The sequence below is a fragment of the Blennius ocellaris genome (assembly GCF_963422515.1).
Source record: "Blennius ocellaris genome assembly, chromosome: 17".
In the NCBI taxonomy this organism is placed as follows: Eukaryota; Metazoa; Chordata; class Actinopteri; order Blenniiformes; family Blenniidae; genus Blennius; species Blennius ocellaris.
Window position 1 is genome coordinate 10960550 of NC_137666.1, and position 27110 is coordinate 10987659.

General features: G+C 42.9%; 1 protein-coding gene across 1 annotated transcript; it reads right to left on the reverse strand.

Annotated features, from left to right (window-relative positions):
* Nucleotides 1-663: 663 nt before the first annotated feature.
* Nucleotides 664-25463, reverse strand: frmd6 (FERM domain containing 6). The gene is made up of 14 exons (XM_080512261.1): nt 25335-25463; nt 14283-14579; nt 13487-13577; nt 12243-12322; nt 10549-10625; nt 10250-10436; nt 7731-7886; nt 7479-7544; nt 6565-6633; nt 3665-3839; nt 2712-3020; nt 2473-2604; nt 2214-2305; nt 664-1014 (listed from the first exon to the last, which is right to left on the reverse strand). The coding sequence occupies exons 2-14, from the start codon at nt 14379-14381 to the stop codon at nt 724-726; spliced, it is 1824 nt and encodes a 607-aa protein (XP_080368387.1). The 5' UTR covers nt 14382-14579; nt 25335-25463; the 3' UTR covers nt 664-723.
* Between the last annotated feature and the right edge of the window lie 1647 nt (nt 25464-27110).

Consider the following 27110-nt stretch of genomic DNA (forward strand, 5'->3'; position numbering starts at 1 on the left):
ACCTGCATAGTGTGACGAAGGCACATCGGCTTGTGTTGTAACAGGATTAGGAGTCCGGTCTGGAGAGGGGGGGGAGGGGGCGCACGGCGCCTCCTTTTGAGGTAAGGTGAGGTGGCGCAGACGGGAGAGGAAACAACAGGGGGTGAGAGATTCTCGCAAAGGATTCTGGGTCCAGCTTTCCTTCCCGCACGACTCTGAAAAGTTCCGCAGGCCTGAGCGCGGACGCAGAAACAGATGTTGTGTCACTTTATTTCCATCTCTCTCGTCTTTGGTTTTGTAGCTCAAGAGTGAATTCGTCCTGTGTCCTCCACAGATCAGTTTTGAGGAGCCCATTGTGTGTGTGTGTCTTTGAAATGCAGCAGGCGGATCACGGAAGCAGCCTGGAGGAGTTTACTAAAGACGTGTTTCTAAAAATAAAGTGAGGAATCCCTTTTGTCTCCCCTGGGCTTTTAGTGGAAAGTCTTTTTTTGAACCCAGGTTCCTCCTTACGTCCTAATTTCAGTCAGAACCCTCCACGTTTGTTCATTTATCGTGTTCTATACATCTGGAGTGGAGCGTGGAGGGACGGCCCGCTTCTTTCCAGTTTGCTGCTGAGAATAGAAACCACCTCTGCGACCCTCCTCTCTCTGTTGGTCCCCCCCCCCCCCCCCCCCCGAGGCCCGAGGCGTCTCCTCGCGCGGCGCGGAGCAGCGGTACGGTCGCCTGCTTGCTTTCCGGCCTCCGTCACACCACGAACTCGGGGACCTCGTCGCTGGTCAGGTCCAGGGAGAAGTACTTGTTGGTCCTCTTGATGGGGAACGGGTGCTGCTCGCCCAGCATGCCGGCGCGCTGGTCGGCTAGTCCCTGCTGCCCGCCGCCGTCGCTCAGCTCCTGGGCGCAGCCGAATGTGTAGCTGTGGGCGGTGTCCTGGCAGAGCTCCGCCCACTGCAGGCAGTCCTTCTGGTAGAGCCGGACGTCGTCCAGGGACTGGCTGTGGCGGTCGGTGGAAGACTGAGGCTTTCTGCATGACGACGTCTGCGAGGGGAAAACCAAGGGAGCAGAGGTCAAGCGGAGCACAGCCAACAAATGAAACTGACAAGGAAAGTTACAGTTTTAAATGCTTAATAATCATCGGGGAACGGGTGTTTAATAATGGGTTTATTTTAGGATCAGTAAAGGCGGTAAATGTTTAAACATTCTTTACAACGTGACCTTTAGAACAACCAGAGATCACTGCTGAGCTTTCAAACACACGTCAATAAGTTCTCTCTTTTAGTACATAACATAAATGGAACTGTAGTTTTTAATCAGATCTTTTATTGTAATAACTTCTCTCATATTTACTTCAAGCGTTTTAATGACTTTCACATAGTGAAGTGCTTTGTGACTGATTATGAAAGGTGCTTTATGAAGACTACTTCTAATATCGACTTCTGTAAAATCCCTATATGACTGTTATTGTTTTGCCATATTGATTATTTTGTCTTGTTGTCGTAGTCCTATTTATAATTTCTTATTCTGTACTTAACTTATATGCTTTGTTTTTTGTTTTTTTTAATGTTATTGTTCCCGCCTGTTAATTATCTCTGTTATTTTGTTTTTATTGCACTTTGCTTGTTTGGCAGAAAACACGGACAGAATTGCAGAATTTACCATGGAGAATCCTGCTGTTTGCTAAATTACTGATATAGTCTCGCTTTTCTCGTGTAGCCTAATCCCCAAAACAGAAAAAAACCTCCTATAATATTCTGGTCTTGTTTAGGTTTTAGCTGTCCGTTGCATTTGGAAGCACTCAGAGCATGAAAAGTACAATAAAGTCTAAACTTGTTAGGCTACAACTCAAATGTTAAGCTCTTCCACATGACATCTTTCGCCCTGCTTAAAGGATTAAAAGTATTGAAACATATCTTTCAGTCAATGTGACCTTTCTAACTTTAACTCTTCTACATTGTTTGTGCTGCCCACACTGTGAACCGATAATTCCATTAAACATTTTTTTCCCCCTCAAGTTTCCAATCAAGAAAAAGTCGAACAAAAGCACAATGCTGAGCAAGATGCTGTACATCAAAGAACATGAGCTGTACTGTAACTTTTTTTCATACATGAAACAAAATGGAACGTAAATTGTGAAAGATTATCCTCTGTTAGCGGGATTTAGTTGGTAAACTGTGCACCTCTACATGCAAGTCCTCTGGTGTCGCTGCTGTGCGGCGACAGCGCAGTGGAGCATTTACCTGTGGCAGAGACTCGATGCTCTGTCCTCTCATCTTCACGACGGTCTCGGAGGAGCTGGACGTGGAGGAGCTGACGTCCTTAACGATCAGTCCTTGAAAGAACACAACAGATTGTTTTAGTAACAGTCCCCCTGTGGGGGAAGAGCCCGGGAGCAGCTCTGAAAACAATTATTTTGCAGGTAATGCAAACCGACCCTGAGCTTTCTGATCCTGCTACTTTAAGACGGACTGTTGCACACAGAGCTTTTACACTTTTTACCCGAGTATCCGTTGGTCTGGTCGGGCGACATCGTCAGCATGTCCTCCGTGATGTGGATGCACAACTCCTGATCCAGAACCATCTCGTGAAGCTCCTCGTAGTCTTTGGGGTCGTCGACCAGCATCTCAATCTCTGCAGGAACACGCAACTGATTCAATTCAACGTCTTGCGAACTGTAAGCGTCTGCGATGACTGATACTAACGACATGAATGGTACAATCGTCATCTTCAGCCCGTACCGTCGTCATCCAGGATGCGCTCCTTGCCGCTGCTCTCGATGCCGGAGGTGTGAGAGCTCCCGTGGCTGGTGGTGGAGGAGCTGCAGGTTCGTAGGGGCCTGTGCGGGGCCTGACCCGGCGCCCTGAAGCTGTCCGTCTCGATGCCGGAGGTGTGGGAGCTGCCGTGGCTGGCGGTGGAGTGGCGAGACAGACGTTTGTGGTGGGAGACACTTCCGGCGCTGCTGCCGCTGGCACGGGATCGCTTGTCCAGATGGTCCATGTCCAGCTCCAGAGCGTCGCTGATGTACGACTCCCGGTACTGCTTCTTCTCTGAAATCCGATAGAAAGTCATTTCAGAATGAGCCAAATCTATTTACAACAAAACAGACTGGAGAGACTGAAAAGTCTCATCATGTAAAAGCCTATAGATTGCATTGCCTTACTTTAGTGCCGCAGAATGATCAAATTAAGGAAGAAACAGTGAGAGTGGATCCATTAAACTGAGACAAAATTTACTGAACAATTTCTAAGCATTTATTTTATTAAATAGGAACAAAACGTCAGAGTGGAAAAAAACATATTTTTTGTTGTTGTTTGCATTCAAAAGTCACCAACTTAAACAAATGATCAAAATACACAATCTCAGATCATTTTAGAAATGTTGCATCATATTTGTTGCCACGTGAATAATAAAGGAGATGCTTTGTTTTTGAATTAGTTTGATGTTTATGCTTCACTGAAACCCCCAAAATTAAAAAAAAATTAAAAAACAAGAATACGACGAAGACATTTTCTTTTTGTTTTTCTCTTATATCAATGGGATTGTTGCTCATTTATCTTTTGTCCAGAGGCAAATATTTGCCCCCAAATATTATATTATTTGGATACCAGAAAACATATGATCAGTAAGTGGATTAAACACATAATATAGTGACGACATCAGCAGTAATGATGTGAAGAACTACGGGAAATACCTTCGTTTTCTTCGAGTCGACGGACTTGTTTGAGAACGGGCTGCAGGTTCATGTAGAGCCGGTGGCTGTTGCTGAGCAGCTGCAGGAGGTGGCGAGAGCGGATGGGACAGCCCGTGTAGTAGATGAGTTTGCGAGCCGAGGGCAGGCCGTCAGGAAGGATTTCAAACTTCTTCCCCTGGGGGAAACGAACGACAGCACAAGAACCTTGAATACAGGACCTCAGCAGTTATAAACACGAGATTATGAAGTGGGAATGTAGATCTGATATCACGACGAAGTGCCAGGAAGGCCTGAAGGCAGATCTGAGCGAGAGCACAGTGTGCTCTTGAAAGTTATTTTGCAGTTCAACCCAAAAGCAAGAAGCGAGTTCATGAATCTGTTCCTCATTGAAGCAGAGGAGTTTTGTTGGTCTTCCAGAGAGAGGACATGTTGGCTGGATTCACGGAAAAACAACTAAAATGGTGGGTTCATGCTTTCTCCTTTTGGCAAAGGCCGGACCCAATAGCAGCTGTCTTCGGTGTCAGCGGGGTTGTTTTCAATACAGACCTATAAACATTTCTGCAACGGTTTGGGCTTTTGGAGGCGAAGGCTGGGTTAAAACAACCTTGAGAAAATGCTAAGAGACGCACATTTTTTGACTACAGAACTGAGCTCCTCAGTATTTATGTCACCATAACGGGGCTCCAAGTTCATTTAAACCTTACGAAGAGGTGGGCCAGTCAGCTTTCTACCGTTGGGAAATTTATAAAACCCATCTGACGATTCGTTGGCGGTGGATTTCCTGGGGTAGAGGTATCCTTGAGACACCAAAATTTCCTGTTTAAATCTCTGGAAAACCCTGGGTGGGAAACAGCTGGAGAAATCCTTTTGCGTTCATCACATTGGATATTATTCTTTAACCTCTAAGTGCTGCTCTGGAGCTCCAACAAGTTGCCATAGAGAAATTGAAGTACTGGCCAGTGGACAGCTGTGAATGACCAGCCTTAAACTATTAGGGTAAAACTTGAGCAACAAACTGGCAATGATTTTTTTTTTTTTACTCCTTTTTCACAAGTCTTGTGTCTCATTTTTACATTAAACCCATTTACATTTCAAACAGTTCAAACAGCCAAAAAAGCAATAAGCTCCCCCTCTATTCATCATTTTGTGAAAGACAGACTTTGCCATAGCCTATTTTTTTATTAAAGACATTCTTCTCTGTTTTAGCCTTACACTTTTCACAGCGACCTGTCATGAAGTGATAGCAGGAGAGGGAAAATGACTAAACAGAAATAGATGAAAGCAGCGAAGTCACTGAATACAAATAGCGGGAAGCAGACAGGTGTCAGGTGACAAGTTGTTAGAAGGCTTCCAGACACACACTCTGTACACAGGATCAGTCCATTTTAACTTGCTGCTCAACTTTCTTCCTCTGTTGCAGCAAGACCTCCCCAACAGACCACACACACACACACACACACTCACACACACACACACACACACACACACACCGAAAACTCCCCGAATCCTCAAAGGACGGTTACGCAACTCATCCCGAGGAGCATCAGCCCGAAATGTGGTGAGCCAGAAACCGGACAAAGATCCAACACTGCATTTCACAATACACAGGCAACTTTTTGGCTCTTGAGAAAAGCATGAATGTGACCACATGCTTCAGAAACACTCAGGTCAATTCTTTTCTAACACTGAGCTCCAACAAATCTCGATCCTAAAGATGAGCTAAAGTCAATCCCCAGGTTACGAACCTGATTCAAAAATTCCCCCCTCCCAAAGCCATTAAAACATCTGGTGCTAATTGACCCACGCGTCGCCCCCCCACCCCCTTGCTCGCTTCACTCTCGCTCGCCTGCTGCCGCAGCAGCGATGTTGGATGACGTGAGTCACGGGTGGGGCCGGGGAGAAAGCCTGTTATTCAGGAGAAGGGTGGGACGGGGCCACCAGAGGCCCTTCATGTCCACAATAGTAACCAAAGCCACGCCACGCCGCGGCTGCTTCGCTCTCACGACTCTGCAGACGGCCCGAGCAGAGACAAAAACAATTAAAGAAAAAAAACAAAACATCAAGAGCAGTTAAAAAACAGGATGTGTTTACAGTGAACTATGCAGCAGATGCCATGGTTGGCACCCAAATTAGACCAGAGGCCAAACCTGCTTTTAGAGAGACATCTCTGACTTTCTGAATCAACACAAGTTTCCTCACAGAGCTGACTCGCCCCGAAGACCACACCACTGTACAAAATAAACAAACGGCCAAATTTAGAGTCACAGGTGAACTGCTTCTGTAACGACGACTTACCCCCGCTGTGATTAATAACAGAATCGTAGTGAACGTGAGGCCGTCAGAGGGAAACAGATATACCGCACGGTGAGCTTCTCTGCCTTCCTGCGATAACGCAAACCCTGTGGAAGTAAATTAAGGGACTGCTGCGCTCAGCTTAACGACAAGCTGACTCAAGAGCAGAGGAGAGGAGATCCAACAGGCTTTCTTTGAACCGGCACGGGAAAACCAGGGATAATTGATAAACGGCGTGGAGAGATATAGATGTTATTAAACTGCCGATTGCATGAAAATATGCACGTAGTGTACAGTATGTAAAGGTGCTTGCATGCGTGCGTGTGTGTGTGTGTGTAAGGAAAGTCTTTCTAAATCCCTGATTAGTTCCAGAGGACTTGCAGGGCTAAGATAAAACAGCCGTGTGGAGAAAAGAAGCCTTGCATAAAAATTTCCAGGACCCTGAGCCGGGAGGGGGGGGGGGTGTAAGACTTTCACAAACATCCCCCAAAAGCAAGGCAATGCTCCAGGTTCAGCATCACTGGAACCGGTTTAAAACAACACCGTACGACAGCAACTATGAAATATATTTCTCTGGGCAACATGTTCTGACACTGCGACTGACTCACCACAAATACCAGTTTTCCCACGTTGGTCCAGGGGAAGTCGTACAGCAGCTGCCTCACGGAGCCCACGTTCTGCAACACAGAGGCAGAAAAACGTGGGTTGTTTTCGACTCATTAAAAATTGAACACAACCGGCGACAGCTCTGGCTGAAACGTGCACTACAAAGATGAGGAAAAACTGACTTTGCTATTTGAAAACAAGTGAGAGATGTGCCAGGCAGAACCATGAAGGTGACTCAGGAGTTGTCATAAAGAGCCGAGAGGGTTTTGATAAACATATGATATTCCAACAGGCAGCAGCAGCGAAACAATACAAACCATGAAGTACTATAATTTCATAAAATCTATTGTGATAATGACACTGCTCTTAATCGTTGAGTTAATGGGTCCATTACAGGCACACTAAAGGCACAATCATTATGTAATTTCTGGAGTTACATTATTCAAGTGACACATAGACAGCATGATGTTATAACTTTGGTCAGAAATGAGATTGGCACACTGAGATTTCTAATCATCCCTGTGATCTCATGAAAACAGCCGCTGCAAACCACAACCTTACACAATTTACCACATCGCATAGTGATCTTAAATTTTTGATCCTTTGTGAAGGCACCTTGCTCTGTGTTACATCAGACTGGACATTTGCTCCTGATAAACTGGATGTTAATGTCACATGATCAACCAATTGAAGATTTTGTTTTGATCTACACAAGCTGCCCTTCAAGCGCTTATACACAATTATGCAATCAGGATGAAATGTTATGAAGAATCATTTGATGCAAACAAGTGAGCAACATCTTCTATTTTTTCATACTTGTATATTATTGTACAGCATATGACAGAGAAACAGTATCAAATGTTGACATGGTATTTCAGGCCAAGTTGCCAAGAAACAGCAAAAGAAGAAACTGTACCTGAAATATCTGGATACCACGTAAAGTCAGGCCCAAGGTGAGAGATGCTTCAACTTCCTTTTTGTCCTGTTGGACGAGACACAATCAAAGATCAAATGAGCTGTCGTGGCACTCATGGACAAAAACTTCACAAAACCGCAATGAAAGAGAGCAGACAGATCAGATTTTGGCTTGTGTTGGGGGGGGGGGATGCAATTCAAGTGTTTGTACACCTGCCTGACTCAATTTATTGGAAATATTCCTGTTTCCCACCTTGTAGAGTCTGTAGTAGTGAACTGTGACGTCGTCAAGCTGTGCGCACTCCTTGATGTACTTGAGGTGAGCCTCTGAAGCTGTGAGAGCAAACTGGTCCTTGTGCATGTTTGGTATATGCCTGAGGATGTACTCGCGGCCTCGCTTTGCTATCACCTGATCAGGAGGAGAGAGGGCGAGAGAGAGAGAGAGAGAGAGAGAGAGAGAGAGAGAGAGAGAGAGAGAGAGAGAGAGAGAGAGAGAGAGAGAGAGAGAGTCATCACACTTGGCTGCCCTGAAGTTGTACAGCCTCATTACAGCAGATTGGCAGCACAGGTTGTCAGTAAGGGTAATGAAGCTGCTTGCCGCAGGGCAAACAGATGTCCACCTGGAGAGACGGAAACCCGAAAAACACGCCCGCTGAGCTTTGAGGGCGGCTTTTGAAGATTTCTCGAGGAAGTTTGCTTTGTGAGCGCCTAAATCTGAGGGAGATTTACTGTGGAACCAAGCCCGCTGTCCATCTTCAGACAATTTCCTGTCACTGCTGCTTTTGAGTGGCGATAAGGGAGCTGGAGGCTAATCACAGGAAGTGGAGGGCAATCAGAGGGGTGTGGCACTTATATTCAGAGGGTTGATAGTAAGAGGCCGTGGCGGGCAGTGGTGTTGCCAGAATAGCAACGTTAGACGGAGCAGTTCTCTTGATTATAAAGTGTGTGTGCCACTTCCAGGGACAAAAATAAACTTGGTGTCCCAGTTCTTAATATCCTGCATACTCTGATGTAGATCTGTCGCTAAATGTTTGTTCAGGATGATTAATGGAAGGTGGCTACAGACCCACATACTGAACACACAGCAGGCCAGGACATTGAACACCAACTCACAACCTGAAATACACTTTTAAACAACCTTCACTGGACTTTTAGCTTCTCATTCAGTGATGCAGCAGTTTATTTTTCACCGTCTTGAGCTTTTAGCTTTACGCTGAGTACAAGAAGACTCACAGTGACTCACTGGTGAAGCAGACACACTTGCTCCAGACGGCTTTACCAGTCTGATACATTATGTGTTTATTGCATTACTCATTGTTAACACCAACATTCAGCTTCTGTGTACCAGATGGCAATTAAATAACCTGGATGTTTACTATGGTCTGGAAAAAAAACAAAAACAAAAAAAAAAAACGTTGCTTGACATCCCGAATGCACATTAAACTGTAATCCATCAATCAACACTATTTTCCTAAGGGCATTCAAGGAAAGCAAAGTAGAATGCAGACTCATTGTGATTGCAGCTCATGAGTTCATCAAGAAGTTAATAGTGGAAGCTAGTGAATGTACATTATTAACACCCTGAATATAAATTGTTTGTCTATTTCCAATAAGTTATTAAACCTGTGTTTGCAGTTTTTGTTTTTTTAGAAAACATGTGGCCAAAAATGTGTCTTGATTGTTTTGACCTGGTCTTTTTTTTTGAAAATGGATGAAAAGCTGAGTCGCTGTGCTTTAACAGATCGGGACTAACCTCTGAGCCTCGATCGAGCTGGTCATGCCCAGAAGACCTCTAATACTGTTTTAGACCTACTGTTCATTCAAATTTGACATTGAGGTTGTGTTCCAACTTATGGTCTGGACGAAATGAGACAATAAAAAAAAAATAAAAGGGTTTTTCTGGTTTACTGTGTGTTTATGTGGGCTTTTTGAAACATTGGACCAAATATTGTTACCAGACATCATACTGACTGCTCACACAGAGCTATGTGACAGAGGTTTCTCACATTTCATAACAGTGCTTGGTTTAAGTACTCATGGGATTATAACGATGACATTTTCATCAGCTGACAGCTCAGATTAGCCTACGGAATGTATTCCAAGTTCACAAAGCGATGACGATCCACTGCAATGAGGCAGTGGTCTGAACGGCTGTCACATCTGTGTACGACCGGTTTGGATGTCTTTGGTCTGTGCTGTGTTCATGCTTCAATCAAACCACAACAGAGCTTGTTTGCAGGCAGTGTGCTTGGTGCGCAACAGCATTTTTTTTTTTTTTTTTTTATGCATCCAGAAATGAGCCGCTCTGACACACTGACAGCGTCACGGTTTGTACTAATCAATCCAAATCTGACAAATCTCGACACACTTGTTAACCCTCATATTCTTAACATGTCACTAATGATAGAATTATGCATGCTTACTTTGTATAACCACAACTCCTGGAGCCTTTCTGATATCCAGAAAGAAAGAAAGAAAGAAAAAAAAACCTACCAGAAATGAGACAAATAGAGCTTTTTGACTGTATATGATTCATTAACTAAAGTCCTCGCTGCACTTTCTTTGAAAGATCTGCAGCTATAAAACACAACGCATATTACCATTTTCTCAGTAATTAAAAGATTTTTGTGATATCATTGCCACGACACTTGGGATAGTTATGTGTGAAAGTGTGAAAAACAACAATGAAGTCCCTTCAACTAGTGGTTCTTGTCTGAAACGTCTGGCACGCAGCGATTTATCCCACATATGATATGTGTTAGATGCACTCACCCATGGAGGGAAGTAGGCTTCGGGTTCAAAGTACTTCCCAAAGTGCTTGTTGCGTTTGAAGTTGCCGAGGTCGGCTTGCAGAGCGAAGGCTGCCAGGAGGAAGTAGGCCTCTTCCCTTTGAATACACTGAGAAAGCAGCACCTGTTTCCTCAAGTGCCAGTAGTAGTAGTACCTGGCCGCTCGGTCACTGGAGGGCAGACGGAGGGCAGATTTAACCAGCTTTCAGGACAGGTGGAGTGAAACTGAGGGGGGGGTGGGGGGGGGGGGGGGTTAGTGCAGATTGTCGGGGCTTTACTGACCTTATCAGCCTTCCATTCTCGACGTAATACTGAGCTCTGAAGTGAATGATCATCGGAGGCCCAAACTGGTCAATGCCCTGCAAAACAAACGCGCTGCTTCAACAAGGGGAATTTAATATTTACCACCAAACAGCAATGAGAAAAACACTGAAGTCACGTGTCCTCAGCTGGACAATGTAAACACTAACAACTTATTGACGCATTTTCTGGTTGAGTTTTAGGTTTCATTTGAATAATAACATAGTAGATTAACAGGTACACGCTTTTTTTTTTTTACTTTTCTAACTATCAACATTCTTTTAAGACATTAGACAATCTGGATTTTCTTCACAAAAAGAGCCAAGACTATAGAGCGTGCCATATAATATCTATATTACTGTGTTTAGACAGGCCCCATGCCACTCAGTAAATAGAATTATAAAAACCGCAGCTCAAAATACATTTCTTATCTACAGCATTATTATGGACCTACTCAGCCTCCCAGGTCGACTGGATCAAACCTGCTTTGTCTCAACAGGATCAGACCAAAACATGCAGAAGCTGCAGCTAGTTTTTAACGCAACAAATATTTGGAAGAAGCACCAAGAGAATTGCAGGATTGCTCAAACCGAAGACCTTCCCTCTGCTGCCTTTAATTAAAGCAAATATTTACTTTGTGCTGTACTGTTGCTATTGACTTGATTTGACTCCTCGTAGCATCTAGTGCAGCTTTAGCCAACAATGTTTTCTGTTTTTAATGTTACTTCGTGTTTAGATCTTTGTGGTACTTTGCCACAGTGTTCTGGTTGTCTAACTCAGTCAGCATTGCACTGAACCCGGAAACACTTTCTTGTATGTTTAGAGGGTTGGATGACAAAATATTTCTCATTCTAAATTCACTAAGTATGAATGGATAATGTAGGACCTCTTGAAGGTATTATTGACTTATTGAATCAACTGAACTCTATGGCACTTAAAAAAAACAAAAAACAGAGACGAAAACAAAGTGTTATACATAAATAATTATAAATAAAACCTACATGAACTAATATGTAAAAAAGAAAAAATTTTGGTTTCTTGATTTTAGTTGTGTACTGTGGTATTAAATAATATCCGCGTTTTCACTGTGGCTTGTTGTTACCGTTAGGTTTTCAAGTTTTTACTCCCAGTATCTTGTCGGCACAAGGGCAATAGAAGGATTTATAAAATGCTGAAGTAATGTTGGTAATACATCAAATTCTGCAGGCACACACTGCAGAATATGTTGAACTTCTTATCCATCAAACAATCCCAGTGGAGAGACATGTGACGCAACTTAAGTCTGCAGCATAACAATGAGCCCAGACACACAGCCAGTTATAAAGCGCAATCTCCACCCACAATAAGAACAAAATGTCCTGCAATGTGAGGTCTGACTTACAAAGAGCTCTGATCTCAGCATCACTAAATCAATCTTTGATACCAGGAAGAGCCAGAAGGCACTGAGAAGGACTACATCTACATAACAACAGGTTCTCTAAAGTGCATGAAACTTTCACACAGAACCGTATGCAAACACACACAGTTGAAATAGAATGAAGAGCTTCGTATTTATGTTTGCAGCTACGAACACTCTTATAATCAGAAATTAACAATTTAAGTGAAGTTATTATGGAATAACAATAGATTTCAGTTCAACTTCATAAAAATCCGTAATTCAACACATCATTTCTTACCTTGCTGGCTTCCCTTTTCCATTCTTTGGGGCAGTACTTGGACAGTTTCTGATCCAGCTCCATATAGATGTGTTCATTATCTGTAGGAGAGGCAGAAGTTTGACTCAGACTCAGTCTCACTGTGTGCACACCTGGATATATAGGTGCCTTCGTGTGTGTATGTGCACAAAGAAATCCCCTCTGAATGGGCCCTGTTCAAAGGCTGCCTCGGAGCAATCACATCAGACAGCCGCTGCACTTCCTTTTGTAGTGTGAGCCTCTGGAGCTCCTTCTCATTTCGTCACCTCACACTGCCGTGTCTTAATCTGTGACTGAAGTGGCAGCTTTCATGAGCTGCAGCCTGCTGATCTGACAACTCTGGGTTCTATACATTAAGAACCAATTAAAAAAGCAGCACATGAAATACAAGAGCAGCGCTTCCCTGATAGTACGCCGATGCATATTTCAACATTGGAAAGATGACTGTGATCGTGACTGTTTCTATATTAGCCCCATGTAAGCATACTAAACATCAGTAGATCACTATAATGACCGAGAATATGCTGATCGATGATAATGCTTATAGTTACGTTTTAAAGATACACGGATGAAATGTATCGATGGTAAGATGGTAGATTTGTTTCCCCCCTTCTTTGCACTATTTGCTATTGTGCAAAGCAGCACAGGAGAGTCCCACCCTGGGTCTGGTGTAGATGTCGTGGTCAGGGGGACAGTGGGTGACCCACTAGGAATGGGTGGCCTCTGTTTGCCTTGGGGATTTCACGCTGTTCAGACAAGCACTTCAGGAATGTCCCACAATCAGACCCATTGGCTCCTGCTCAACTGACCTGCTGTGCCGCCATTGGCTCATCTGGAGGCCAGCTGTCTGAAAACACTGCCCCGTGCAATTTACTCTCCCTTTGCAGCTGCCTACAACTGTCACCCGCTGTCTGCCCCTCCACAGCACAGACACAGTGACTCACTCCAAACGCACGACCCTGACTGAGCCTCGTCACTGTGAAAAACAACTTTAGTTAGCGCACAATGGAGAGCAGTCAGGACGAGGAGGGCTCTGGTTTTCCTGGCCGACATGACAGATAGGTGAGAGGCGCTACATTTAGAGCTCATTCCTTTTTTTTTTTCCGGCCAAGTCACCGTTCTAAAGGAAGTAACTGCCCGGTTTAAATGTGGCTTCAAATGACCACACATCTGGATGGGCTGCGTGGAGCACACGCCAAGAGAAACATGCAGCTCTTCTGTCTTACTCTGGATGACGCTGAGTCCAAACAAGTGGCAGTCCTTCAGTCTGAGAAGGTCACAAACCTGCACCAACAGTTCCTGGCACAGAGTTTTCACCTGAAGATGAGAGAGGAAGACATTTCCTCAGCATCCGTTCGAATAATAAACTTGCTGCTAAATGCAAATGTTGATGTTTACCCGGTTGTAAGATGAAAACAAGCAAACAAACGTTTCACATTGTTTATTCTTTAATATTTCGATTTCAATATAACTTAACAAAAGACCTAATAATTCAGAACTAAAGCTTGACAATTGAGATTTTCTTAAACACGACAAACACCACTTAGAACGGTCCTTTAACATCCTTGAACATGTAAGCATCAGTGTTACACAAGGTGCTGACAAAGAAATGGCACAAGAACAAGGTATAAATCACAGCAAAGATTTTTTTTATCCTATCAGTGTTGTTTATAGACGGCTACTTTGGAGGCTAACCCTGCTCAGTTAACATTCAAGCTAATTTAGTGCAAATGCAATTTAGTAAAAAAGGCTGTTTTTCATGCTCTAATAATCATGGCATTAGTAATAGTATGATGCATTAAGAAAAGTTTCTTTTATAAACAAGTAAGAAATGTTTTTGGGCTGTTATTGTGTTATTCTTGTTTATGCTCAGCTCAGAAAAATCCTCTTGTACACATCTAACAATGGTATCATCTTCCCTTCTCACCTCTCACCCAAAACCAAATATCAGATATAAATATCCCCCAAACAGCTAAACATTTCCATGAAAGATGAAAACAGAGATAAAGCAGGCTTACTCACATTGACGATGACATTGAGCGTATCATCATTGGGCAAAAAGACACAGACACAGCGGCGGTCCTGCATGGCTTTGTTATTGTGGAAGGTCAGTTTGTTCATTTTTTGTCTGGCTCAGGACAGGACAGGCCTCTTCGCCTGCTACTGGGGCTCTGGGGCTCTGGGCCCTCCGACGGCCCGCCTCCACCAAGCCGCTGTCCTCCTGCTTCAGCTGCAGCCCTGCGTGGAAACACCGACAGCCTCAGCGGGCCCAGCAGCGCTCATTGGGCAGGACATGGGGATCCGAGGTCCAGTCAGCCACTGCAAAGACACATCAGAGAGGAAACAGGACTTGGAGTTAGAGGATTGAACTGTACAGGGGTACGTTTGACATGAAAATCAAGAAATTGTTTGAAGATCCAAATCAACATCTAAAAAGAGCAGTTCCACATATTTATAAGGACTCTGAAAGGATAGAAGGAATAAAACAAAATGAGGGCCGCCTGATGTGACTTCACAGGAATGTCAATGACTCCAGAGAAACATGTGAATAAATGTCTGGAGAGGATGTGATGACATGTCATAATCAAACAATGCGAACACTGGCCAAGTGAATCATCTTCAAAATAATTTTATAACACAATTCATGCCACCTTCTTTCTTCAACATAAGAAAAAGTCCAGCTGTTGAGAAACTCATGCACGGGGAGGTATTAGATGTCTGTTGGTTCTGTAACCCAAACAGCTCCCCATTTTCCTCCTGGCGTCTTTTTTGTGATTAATTCAGTACTGTTGACTCACGTTAGTCTGTTTAAGTTGCTTAAATGTTTGACTGTTCTCTGGAAAACATACGTAGTTGTCAGGCCAGAGCTTCATCGGCACCATAACGTATCTAGTGTCTTTGAAGTGAACTCAGAGGATGCTGACATGGAAAAACAAGGAGAATACCATCCAACCATTTCATTGTTCTGCAAGCAATGGTGCGCATTAAAAGCTAAGTTCTTTCCTGAGATTTGCAATGTGCTGATATAGTGCTGTGGCTTTACTCAAATCTTCAGTAAATCTGAACCTGCTTGACATCAGTATGTTCTCATACACCCCTTAAACTTTAACAGATACAGGCTGGAAGTAGCTCACAGTTTGAACTGAGCCTGACGACATGCGAGATCTTCAGAGGGTGTGAAAAGTCTCAGACCACACAAAAGAATGTTACAAGACAATCAGTGTAGATTATCACTTCTTCCTGTCGAAAGTCACTCAACTTGAATCCCGGCTGTCATTGATAACAGGTAGGAGGGAGACTAATAGGAATCACATAACAGAGGGAAACACTATTAGCATTTGAAAAGGTTTAGTGGGAGATTTTATGGTTGATTCACAGTGGAAACAGCTCAGAAGTTCTTCACCTGCAGCTGTTGCATCTGCAAACCATAAACAACGTTTTACTGCAGCATGAGCTTGCCTACACTATTTTATGATACAACAATGCAGAGTTAAGTCACACCTCATTAAAAAAACAGCTTCTAAAAGCTGAGAAAGTAAAAGTGTACACAGATAAGCCTGTATTAAAATCAGTAATTTGCTGCTTTACAAGCAGAAGCAAACAGTAGGGGAAAAAAAAAAATCGAAAAACTACTGACTGAACTGACACCTCTATACAACATCCTCAAATGTTGAATCGGACCACCACTGCAAAGTCAAAAAGAGCCTCTTGGCCATTCAATATGTCTGCAGTCCACATATAACACTGCTTTGTTTCTGCCGAGACAAGGAGCTCTGTGGGCAAAGCAGCCATAAATACACATGCTGCTGACATACAGCATCAGTTCTCATTAAAACTGCTCAATGAATGTGCAGCAGGCAACCGGCTACTCAGCAAAGTGGGCTGATGAGCCATGACTGGTGGGGGGGGGGGGCCTCCCCACGCTGCCGCTGACCTTGGCCCAACACATCGCCACTGCAACACAAGCATAAATGCACACACATGCGACGGACGGGAGAAACGCATGCACGCCGCGGCCTGCATCGCACGCTGCATCGCTACTCTCTTGCCACGGCCATATGTCAGGCTGTACTACGGGGCAGTTGAGCTGTGTGATGGCAGCAAGGTTAATTAGAAGTGAGGCCATCTAATTGGATCGCTTCCCTACATTACTCATTTCTCCTTGGAAGAGCAATGCGAGTCAACCAGGATAAATGTACCACCCGCCTCGAATTATTTGCTTTAAATCCTATGCAGTGTGATTTCTTTTTTTTTTTGTAAGTGTTGGAAAGAATGGCAAATAATGGCTTTCAGCCACAATTGACCTCTATCTAAACTTGAAACAAAAGGTCATTTTAAATGTTGGCATGCTATTAAAGCTTTACAGTAAGTGTGATTTTACAGTACAAGTGACCCTTACATTTCACCCACTGCCAGCAATACCAAAATTAGGATTTTATTATACATTCCCAGAGAAAAAGTGTTGACATTCTTCATCGGGCAGTAGTGGGAAACTGTGACAAAAGACAATTGTCACTCGGTGTTTTCGTTCAATTTCTCACACAGAGGAACGACTGTGGCAGGCAGAAGGTCCGCAGTGGAAGAAGCTGCTAGTGAAAAAGTTAGCGAAACAACAATTAACAATGGTATTTGAAACGTTTAGCACAAAACAACAAAGCTAAAGTGTTGTGGTCTCTATATAGTAGCCCTGAAGCCTCAGTAGTTTCTTACTCAAATCACAATAGATAGGATGTTGTATTTATCCTCACTAACCGTTTAGCGAACATTCAATTCGCTTATTAGGTGCAAAGTTTCTTCCTTCTCTTCTATCATAGTGTCACGACTATTTCAATCTTGGTGTAGCGTTGCAGTAAACAGATACAAAACAGAAGAGTCAGCAGAGCAAGTCCACAAGGTAATGAAGGTTGTCACAAAGAAAATAATACACCACCAAAACACTGCATTTTGTGGTCCCTTCAATCAATATTTACTAGTGCTTATATGTATTTGTAGTATATTTTTAGTCTTTTTTTTCCCCCAGCCCAGTTGTTTTTACAGCCTAGAATAGCTGTAAACAGAGCTCTCAAGATTGAAATAAATGCTGCAGTAAGTTATGATGAAACAGAGGCTGAACCGACTCAACCTGAGCAGAGTGAATATCTCCACATACGTAACACACAGACATGTTTGGAAGAATAAGACATTGTTTGACGTTTGCCAGTTTGGATCAAAATCTTTTCATGGGAAAGGGGCAAGGTCCTATTTTTATATAATGGCGTACGAAAACTATTTAAGTGTATGAACTAGTCACACATTCAATTTAGCCTCGTCTCCCTGAAAACTCATATTACACTACATTTCCAGCCAGAAATAGAGTCCTGATTTCCATAAAGTACTATGCCTTTATTACATTGTGGATTGTTGAATGGTGAAAGCGGATGCTCATTGGAGACCAGAGTAAGTCAGACAAAAGTGTGTGTGGTCAGTGCAAATGCGTTTAGAGGATGATTGTGTCATGTCTGGTCTTCAGATGAGACGTCACTGCAGAGACGATGTCCACCATGAAATGAAAGGGTGGGTTCTCTTCCGTGCTGCACGGGGCAGGAGAGTGCTGGATAATGACATTACTGCTGCTTTCCATCCCCCTTTCACTGCCGTGTAAAGTGTGATGCAATGCAAAAGTCCCATCCAAAGCAACACTCACACAAAGAGCGGCCAACTGAGCTTCCTCCTGCCTTTCAGGCTGAAAACAGTGGTTCTGTCAACGTGGCAAACCCCAGAGTCAGGCATGACACCCAAACTCATGCTGGGATACAGAGAGAGGCCTTCGATTACCTCTATCTTTCCTCCACTGACATCAGAAATGTGTCTGGGTTCAACTGTTGCAGTGTTGCAAGAGCAGAGGATGGAAAAAGCAAGGAAAAACTTCGGAGAAGAAAGGCTGTCACAGCACCGGTTTGACTCCAGGTTCAGTTACAGCACGTGTCAAAAGGTACAGAAAACGGGAAGAAGCGGGTGGATGTACAAAGCAAAGAGCAAGAGAGCCAAAGGGAGGGAGCTGAGGCGCGAAAAAAAAAAAAAAGAGGAAAAAAAACTGCTGCAGTCAGGAGAATTCCTCACTAACATCTGCTTCTCATTCCAACAATGGCGGCCTTTGATTCCTGATGCAAACAACGAGCAGCAACACCGCCATCTCCACGCACCCGCGACTCTCTGACAACATCTGAAAACCTGCAGCAGCGCACACGCATTCTAATGCGGATCTGAAGCCAAACGGTGAAGACACAGGATAAAAACAAAAAGTTTTTCAACGCTGAAGACTGTCATCTCGAAGATGGTACGGACTCGTCAGCTAAACACTGAAATGCCGTTCCAATGCCTTGGTCATGGAAGGACAAGGTGCTACTCAACCTTCACGTGAAGACTCGCGTAACTCGCGGCGCCGTCAGACATCAACCCGCCTCTCCACACAACTGTACAAGTAAACACAAATTTTTAATCAGTGCTGTGGGAAACACAAGGATGTTGTCTCACTAAACCAGCGCTGTTTGGAAGAACGTTGGAAGAAATATGTTAGGCTGTGTCAGGAAAAGATCAGGCCTAATATCACTCCGCAGAGCGAGCGACGTCAACTCCAGCATTTGTATATGAACATACGCAGAACAAGGCCTTTTCCTGCCAGCGGTGCAACCTAAACCTTAAATTATATTGAGGGCAAGAATGTAAACTATGAAAACTGATACGGTTGTGCTAGATAGTTATTAAAGGCTTCAAATGACTCTTAATACAAATATTATATTTCTGGGACAATGGTTAAATATTCAAACAAGACATGCGCTAAATTCTGACAGAGACAATAGTTAGAAATTACCGAGGAAACGCTTTAGTAGAGATACCTGATTAAAAGATAGGCACATTATAACTACTCACACATGCACACAGAGAAACATCCAGGCTCCTTGTAACTGTCTTTCTTCATCATATTACCCCACTGTTGTATGTTACTGTTGTGGATCTACTTGGAAAAACAACTGAAAGTAACTGCATCGTCCATGTACAGTACGGAGCCTTTCTGAAAAGTTGTACGTTTACAGGGAGACCAGTACATTTTGAAAACGTTGCACTCTGAAAGGTGTTTTCAAAAAGGTTCTGTTGTCGCTGTATAAACGAACAGTCAGAACGCAACAAATGATTAGTTTTCAGAATGTTGTCATGCATACAGGGAAGGACATTTCCAATCATATACAGCTGCAACTGAGTGTAATTCAAAGCATCATTTCGCCAAACCAAATGCAATAACGAAACATCTGATGTCACACTAAATATTGAAGTTTCTTTTCTTTGGTGAGTTTTAGTTGGTACTAAAAACTCAAATGGAACTAAATTAGCCGTGTGGAAGCGGTACAAATATAAACTAACTATTTATCTGAAGTTTGCATACAGGGCAGCAGATGCTGACATAAACTGCCCTTACTGAAATATTTAAAGCTTGTTTCTTTTTTTTCTTTTTTTCAAAGGGTACAATCTCTAAAAATAGTGCCAATAACAGGATCCAAGAGGGAACTGGTTTTTATTTCCCCACAACAGCTCCCAGCCAAGAGGTCAGCTCATTCACCTAATGAGAAATGTTGCTGAGCTGATGAGTAGCTCTAAATCACACCAGTCACAAGATCCCATTAGGTTCCAGGGAGAGACTTTCCTTCTCTCCTCCAAACAGATGAAGCAATGGGCAATATGCGTGAACATCCAAACCAAAACTTCCAGATGGTCTGAGCATCTATTCTGGCTTCTTGTTGTGGCATTGGTAATTAGCCGTTGATGTGTACAGAAAGTATTGTCCTGTGTAAATTACACGGGAAACTTTGAATTTGATCATATTTGGTGTTTTCTAGTCCGCAGTCAATGTGCTGTACATGGAAAGAAGAAGGAAAAAAAAAGGTCTCTTGCTGATCGGAACAGTTGCATGTTTAGTTGCTCTTCTTTAAATACCTTCAAGCCATATGCGGTTATTTCTAGGCCTTAAGCCTAATCTCATGCAAAGAGAAAACACAGTAGACTATGAAGGACTCCCATGATTCCCGGCCCAGATAACAGATATTTGTACGTTGGCTGTCAGAATTCTGCTTGCAGTGAGTGAAAGCAATTTGCTTCTGGCTCAGATAAAAATATTAAATGCCTGAAAACCAAAACCGGATTTAACTGACTCATTATTGGTTTGATGAAAAGCAAGTTTGGGATTGGGGTAATTATGACAGATTCAGCTGAATTTTCATGAAGAGTTTTTTTCCCCCCCTCCACTAAGCACGAACTACATGCTTTCTAACAGAATCCAATGATGTGAGAAATAAATACTGGAGTGTCATTCCCGATCCGAAGTCTTGTTCATTAAGCACCGAAGGTCATGTCCTTACGCGACATGGCACTGTTATATAATTCACTGAAAGGAATCGAGGAATAGTCGGAGGCCTTGGGCAAAACTACTACTCACACAGTAAACCCTGTTTCAGCAAACCGGCACGCATTATTGAAATTCACTAGAGAGGCAAATCCCCATTTGTAAGAATCATCCAGGTTTTGAATTTCAACCTTTCATGCACAAAAGATTCTAGACTGCCCTGGATGAGTCATTTGTTGGGCATTACTTAATGACTTGTTGAACAAGTTAATGTTGCAAAGAGATGTCGGGTTGAATTCCACGCCACTTTTCAGTCTCGAAACTATGTTATGATTTTGTTGTGTTTTCTGCAAATGCAATAATAAGTTAATAAATAAATAAAGTGCTATCTATCATTGGTCTTCATGAATGCCGCTTATTTTATTTTGCTGCTACAACACAGAAATTACAAGATCCAATATTTATGCAGGATCATACAACATGGGGAAAATGCTGACCTCAGCAGTATACCTATTCAATATTTCTCCAGAACACCCATATCTGTTTTAAGAACTAATGAGGCTGAAATAATGATGCTGAGAGCTTCTCGTTTTCCACCAAAGTCTCCTTCACCCACACTTTTGTCACTCTCATTTTCTTTATTGCCCATCATACCAAGTAATCATGTCATTAGTTTGACTGAAGGTAGCTGAAGGCGAGCTGAGTCTTTGATGGGTGGCGGGTTGAGCACGACAGGATGGTCCAAGATAGTAAAGCTACGATATGTTCAAAGACTAACAGTTTTATCATCTCGCTTTGCAGTGGTGTTGTTTGCACAAAACCGGTGTTGGTGGAGAATATTGTTTTTTATATATGTAAAGCGAAACTTAAAGTCCTAACGCATCAAACATTGATATGTTTGACGTGTATGTGCTGTGAGCAAGGGCAACAAAGATTCAGCACACCTCCCTACACGGAAAAATGACTTGAACATTCAAAGCATCTGGATTCCATGTGGCTCTAAGCAAGGAGTCAGAGCGTGCACGTGTGCGCACACACACACACACACACACACACACACACACACACACACACACACACACACACACACACGCACACATCTCAAACTGCCGCCATTGCCAGACATGTTAGAACAGAGTCAGCAGTCGCTCCCTTCCCTCCCCGCCCAGGATTCAGGCCTGGACTCTGCATGAGTAACACCACCAAACTAGCAATCGCAGCGCAACACACCGCAGGAACATCAACCCAGCCATTACGTATGCTGGAAATAGCAGGAGCAGCCTTAAAGAAGAGGGTTAAAAAAAACACGAACTGCAATTATAACTAACCCCAACCAAAGCCCGTTGTTTTGTTTTAAGTGAAGGTCTTCCGTTTCGACTCAAGAAAAAAACGTTTGTGCAGGTGAACCGAGTCTCTTTTCCTGTGGGCAGGAGTCGGAGCGGGATTGTCTCCTGTTGTTTACACTGTCACACCTGAGGAGAGTCACAAGACCAAAATGAGGTGTACTGGGTTTAGTTTTTTTTTTCAACAGGAAAAACTTTTTTTTAACTCACTTTATGGAATCTATGAAGCCTCTACCTGGTGAAGTGTTATGAAGCCCTCTGGACCATTGAAATGACCGCAATGGAAAGAAAAAAGTAAAAGACTGCTTATATTTGAGATAAAATCCAAAACCCAAACAGACAACAACAACTATTCTTAAATCTATCTGTCTGATGACAGATACCCAACAGTGTATCTCTGTCTCAGCAAAACATCTACCTGCGACAAACCCTTCTTATACAACAACACATCCTGCAGGAAACAGTGAAAGCTGCACATGAAACAAGCTGATAAAATCCTCAGGGGGCATGGCTGCAGGTTAAATCTCACTGAGGAGGCCAAGAAAGCCGAGGGAAAAAAAACACAATCCAAGGAAAAGGAACAAAAGGAAGAGAAATGCAGGAAGAACATACCGATTTTTTCCCCCCCCTCTGTCTCCTCAGCCTACTTGGGTCATGGATATGGGGGCATCATGCACCATCCCTGCAGTCGCGGTAAAGTCGTACGAGCACGATGTTTTCGCTGAAAGTCAGGATGTGTGCAGTCTGCACTGGACCATTTTTTTGAAGGGCCAGTCAAAACACGAGGTTTATTCAGAAAATAAATAAATAAATAAATACATGTAGCCTATCTGAAAACTAGGTTGGCTGAAACCTGACTTTCCTGAGATACGAGACTTGAATCCATAAAAGTGGCTACATGGATGAGATGGCGTCTACTGATGGCAGCGGAGTGCCTCGGGCAACTATATATCTTACACGAAGACACCGTGAGAATTTGACTGCATTGCACACCCCTCATACTGCAGACAAATATGAAACAAGACTTTCTCATGATTCATGACAATAACAATAACCTCATCCTTTTCTCATACAGCGGCAGCACGCTGCTTTCCCAAATCAAATTGTCCTCATGTGCAAAATACAGTCCCTCTTTCACTTTGTCTTCAAGTAACAAGGCCAGAGGTAGACGTGGGTGTAAGGTAACAAAAGCATTTCACAAACCAGCGCCTGAAGAAGTATGAACGTGCCCTCTTTGCGTGTGCCGGTCTTCCCTGGGAGGATTTGCATTGCGAACAGATGATAATGTAAAATGTACATAACTTATCGCCAGTTACTGATGTGCAGAGCCACAGATGCTTTCTTCCTGTGTCGAGCAGTCTCTGTATTCATGCAGCAGCTCCAGCAAAAGAGAAAGCCAGCCCCGAGGCAAAGGATTCAGTTGAGCTTTTGATGCTGAGTTTAATACTTAGGAAATCGCTGATGAATCCAGAAAAAACAGCAGCTCTGACATTCTGAGAAGTGATCGAGATTGTCATCTGCGGCTGCATGACAGCGAGGTAAAAGGAAGGTCGTAAGTCCCAGAGAAAGATGCCAGAACCAGAATCCGGTCCTCATAGAAAGTTTAGTCCATTAGAGACAGGGGGAATGCCTTGTGCAATTATGGACCATCCTGACACACATTCCTACGGAGAGTCACTCATCTGAATGAATCACCGACTCTCCAACACCGACCATCTTTGTTCACGTTTCCTTTTTTTTTTTTGTTTCCTCCTCCAGCAGGACTCGTCCTGTGCAGACAGCACCTGCACCATTCACTTTGCTCTGTTGCTCCACCGAGCCAAGACAAGAGTCAGGATCTTCAAAAAAACATGGATTGTTTTTCTTCCGCTTCCCTTCTACAGCTGGAATGGCGACCTGCACAGAAAGCTCGTAGCCGGGCCACACAAGGCAGCTGAATAACCTGCCATATGTCCTGGATGGGTTTCAAGTGTTAACAGGGGATCCCCTGACTGACTGTGTCGGCCAAAAGTCTTGGTTTCATTTATAAATGGACAGTTTGAGAAATACAGAAACCTCCTGGACGTCCACACTTTTTAGCACATGAATACTTCTATATAATGGTAATTATCAGTTTGTCTTCAAAGGGACATTGCAAAATAGATACTTTCTCAGTGACTTAAGGTCTTTTTGAGAAAGCAGAAAAACCTTCCTTACCTGTCTCGTGATCATGAATGTACATTAGGCTGTAATGCTGTAATAATACCATTTGTTCCATCTGCCTGAAGATTATAAGTCAAGCTCTTGAGAAACTCAATCAATCAGGCAACTGAAGTGATATCTTAAGGCTGTGAGTTCTTCAAGATGCAGTCCTGCTCAATATAATAGACTGAATCAATTCTGCATTACGTTATACAGACACACTCAAAAAGTCTGACTGGCGACAATATTAGATTAACGTGTTTTGCTGTGGTGCTGGTATAACCACTGAATTTGTGGGAAAGCCTTACAAAAATCATAATTTCAATGAGCAATTAACATCTTGCATGTTTGTTCAGATGAGCTCGGATGACAAGTTCAGTATGGATGGAGATGATTCAGTTTAAAACAATTCACATTGACCTCAATGGAGTGAGGCAGTGTTTGTAAGCTTTTAATAAGCTGCATATCTGCAGGAAATCGACAGTATTCCTAAAAGCTTTCTTGTGCTTGAGTGCTGCCTGGTGTATCATTAAACAAAGAGGAAATTGTTGGCATTCCTGAGTGCTAAGACAACAACTTCACCGTTTGCGCAAAAAAAGAAAACAAAAGCGGGGATTTTCACAGCACCAAGCAGGACATCTTGGCAAAGGAAGCACTTAATTTTCAGTCATTAAAGCTTTGGCATCTCACATGCGTCAGTGCGCCAATTACACTACTATGGCTACTTCCAGACCCGTTTGTTTGTTTGTTTGTTTTTCTTGTTGTGGGTAAATCAAAATAAATAAGCACACTTTTCTTTGAACGAAAAACCCTATTTTCAGTCTTACAATGAATAATATAAATAAATAAATACACGAGAGGAATAACTATATGGTTAAAACGTGCTAATAAAACTGTTCCTGGAGCGATGAAATGACACAACACAGTAAAATCTCCTGGCAGCATCACTGCCGATGAAGCAACGCAGCGTCTCTGTCCTGACTTTGCGCGAACTGTGATGGATTCAAACAACACAAAATAGTCGTATTGACTCCGAAATAGATAAGCAAAACATACATGTTTCACATGAATGAAAAGATCAGTTAGTAAAAATGAAAACCCTCCTGCGCTCAGGTGATACAATTGGTTAAAGAAGGTTGAGGAATGCAGGCGCACAAGGAAAAGGGAACAACTTACCTTTAAAAGGGGGGGGGGTGAGTTATTCCTTTTACATAGATTAATCCAAACAAGGGTGTTTAAATAGGAGAAAACGGGGAACTCCTCAGTTTGAGAAGACTTCACTAAGTTTCAGAGAGCAGACGTCGATCGGCGCCTTCGCTGGAAAACGGAGCCACACTGCGTTCCCTCGGAAAGCCTACTTTGGAATACACGTGCGGTCTGTGGGAGAGCCGAGGGGGCTCTGGGAGAAGATTTCAAATCTATACTGATTTGAATTAGAGGGAACAGCAAAGTATTATATCAAAAGGAGTATTTGAATAATATTTACTCAGAAGAGAAAAGCCCCAGCATGCTTTGTCCTATTAAGGTCTGGATTTACTGCTATGCTATAAACGTAAACCCCCTCACTGAGCTCTGACTTAGTATGGCCCACGGCTGCCTCTCATTCCATTCCTGTGCGTGTGTGTGGCGTGTGTGTGTGTGTGTGTGTGTGTGTGTGTGTGTGTGTAGGCGCTCTGCAGCAGCACTACATTTTGGAAGGGGCAGTGAGGAGAAATAGTAACGGTGTCGTCCATGTTTATTAAAAGCGCACTCAGAAAAGTTTTATGAAGTGCGACACTTTCTTTTTGCTTCGGGATCGCCAGCACGTTGCAGATATATTTTTTTTTATTATAAGGCCTCTCTCTCTCTCTCTCTCTCTCTCTCTCTCTCTCTCTCTCTCTCTCTCTCTCTCTCTCTCTCCCCAGTGGCCCTTATTAGAATGCAGTAACAGTATAATAAATGTTTTCACAGTTATGGGAACGTGAAATCATCTCAGAGTGAATTTGAACCTAATGGATCAAATGGCTTCAACTTCAAATAAAAGAGGAATGCAATATAAGCAGAAGTAGGAAGAATATTGAACATTTAGAACTAAGGGTGATTACTGTTGCTTTAATCACCCTTTACAAGTAAACATAATTCTGAAAAATAGAAAAAAAAAATCTGCAGTTCAAGAGTAGTAAAGTCTGAGTATGAGAAACTCTCCACAAAAATATTGATCAAAGTAGAAGGGAATTACCTTCTACTTAATATCAATTATGTGGATATTTGCAATTTGTCATTCTACTGCTGACATTAACATTTTTTCACCACTAGTGGCTTATAAGTCTGTATTCCAAGGCTTAAAAAGTTATTATTTATGACCTCTTCATGGTACATTTTCCAACACAAGTAGATTTGTATTATAAATAGTTGGCCCACTATTGCATTTTTGCTTAGAATTGTATAAAATGAGAAGGCAGAAATGCCTAAGATTGTTCACACTAGTTGCTGGGTGTAGTAATAACATGTATATCAAATAAGGAACAAATCAAACATGCAGTAAAGAGGCATGTGCTTACATTACACAGTCTGACCTTTGAGGAGCCACACAAGCGAGACGGTCCCTTGTTCAAGTCTGGATTAAGGTTTGGCGCCTCTGTAAGTGTGTGTGTGTGTGTGTGTGTGAGATTGTGACAAAATTGTCGGTTTGAATGTGAGCGTGTGTGTGATTGTACCTCTGTATTTGTCCCAGCCTGGCGACCTGGGTGTACCGTACCTGTGATCAGCTCCAGCGCCCCACAATCTCAGTAGAAACAGTTTAGAAATCGAATGGATGAATGAACCCTTGAGGAATTTCAATCCCACAAACAATTTAGCTTTGTTGTCAAATGTGCCATGGCATTTATCTCGCGCCAAACTTAATTAAAGTGGGTAAAACTGTAAAAGTTAATGTTATTTCTTGTGAACTTTCAAACAAAACCATTGGAAATA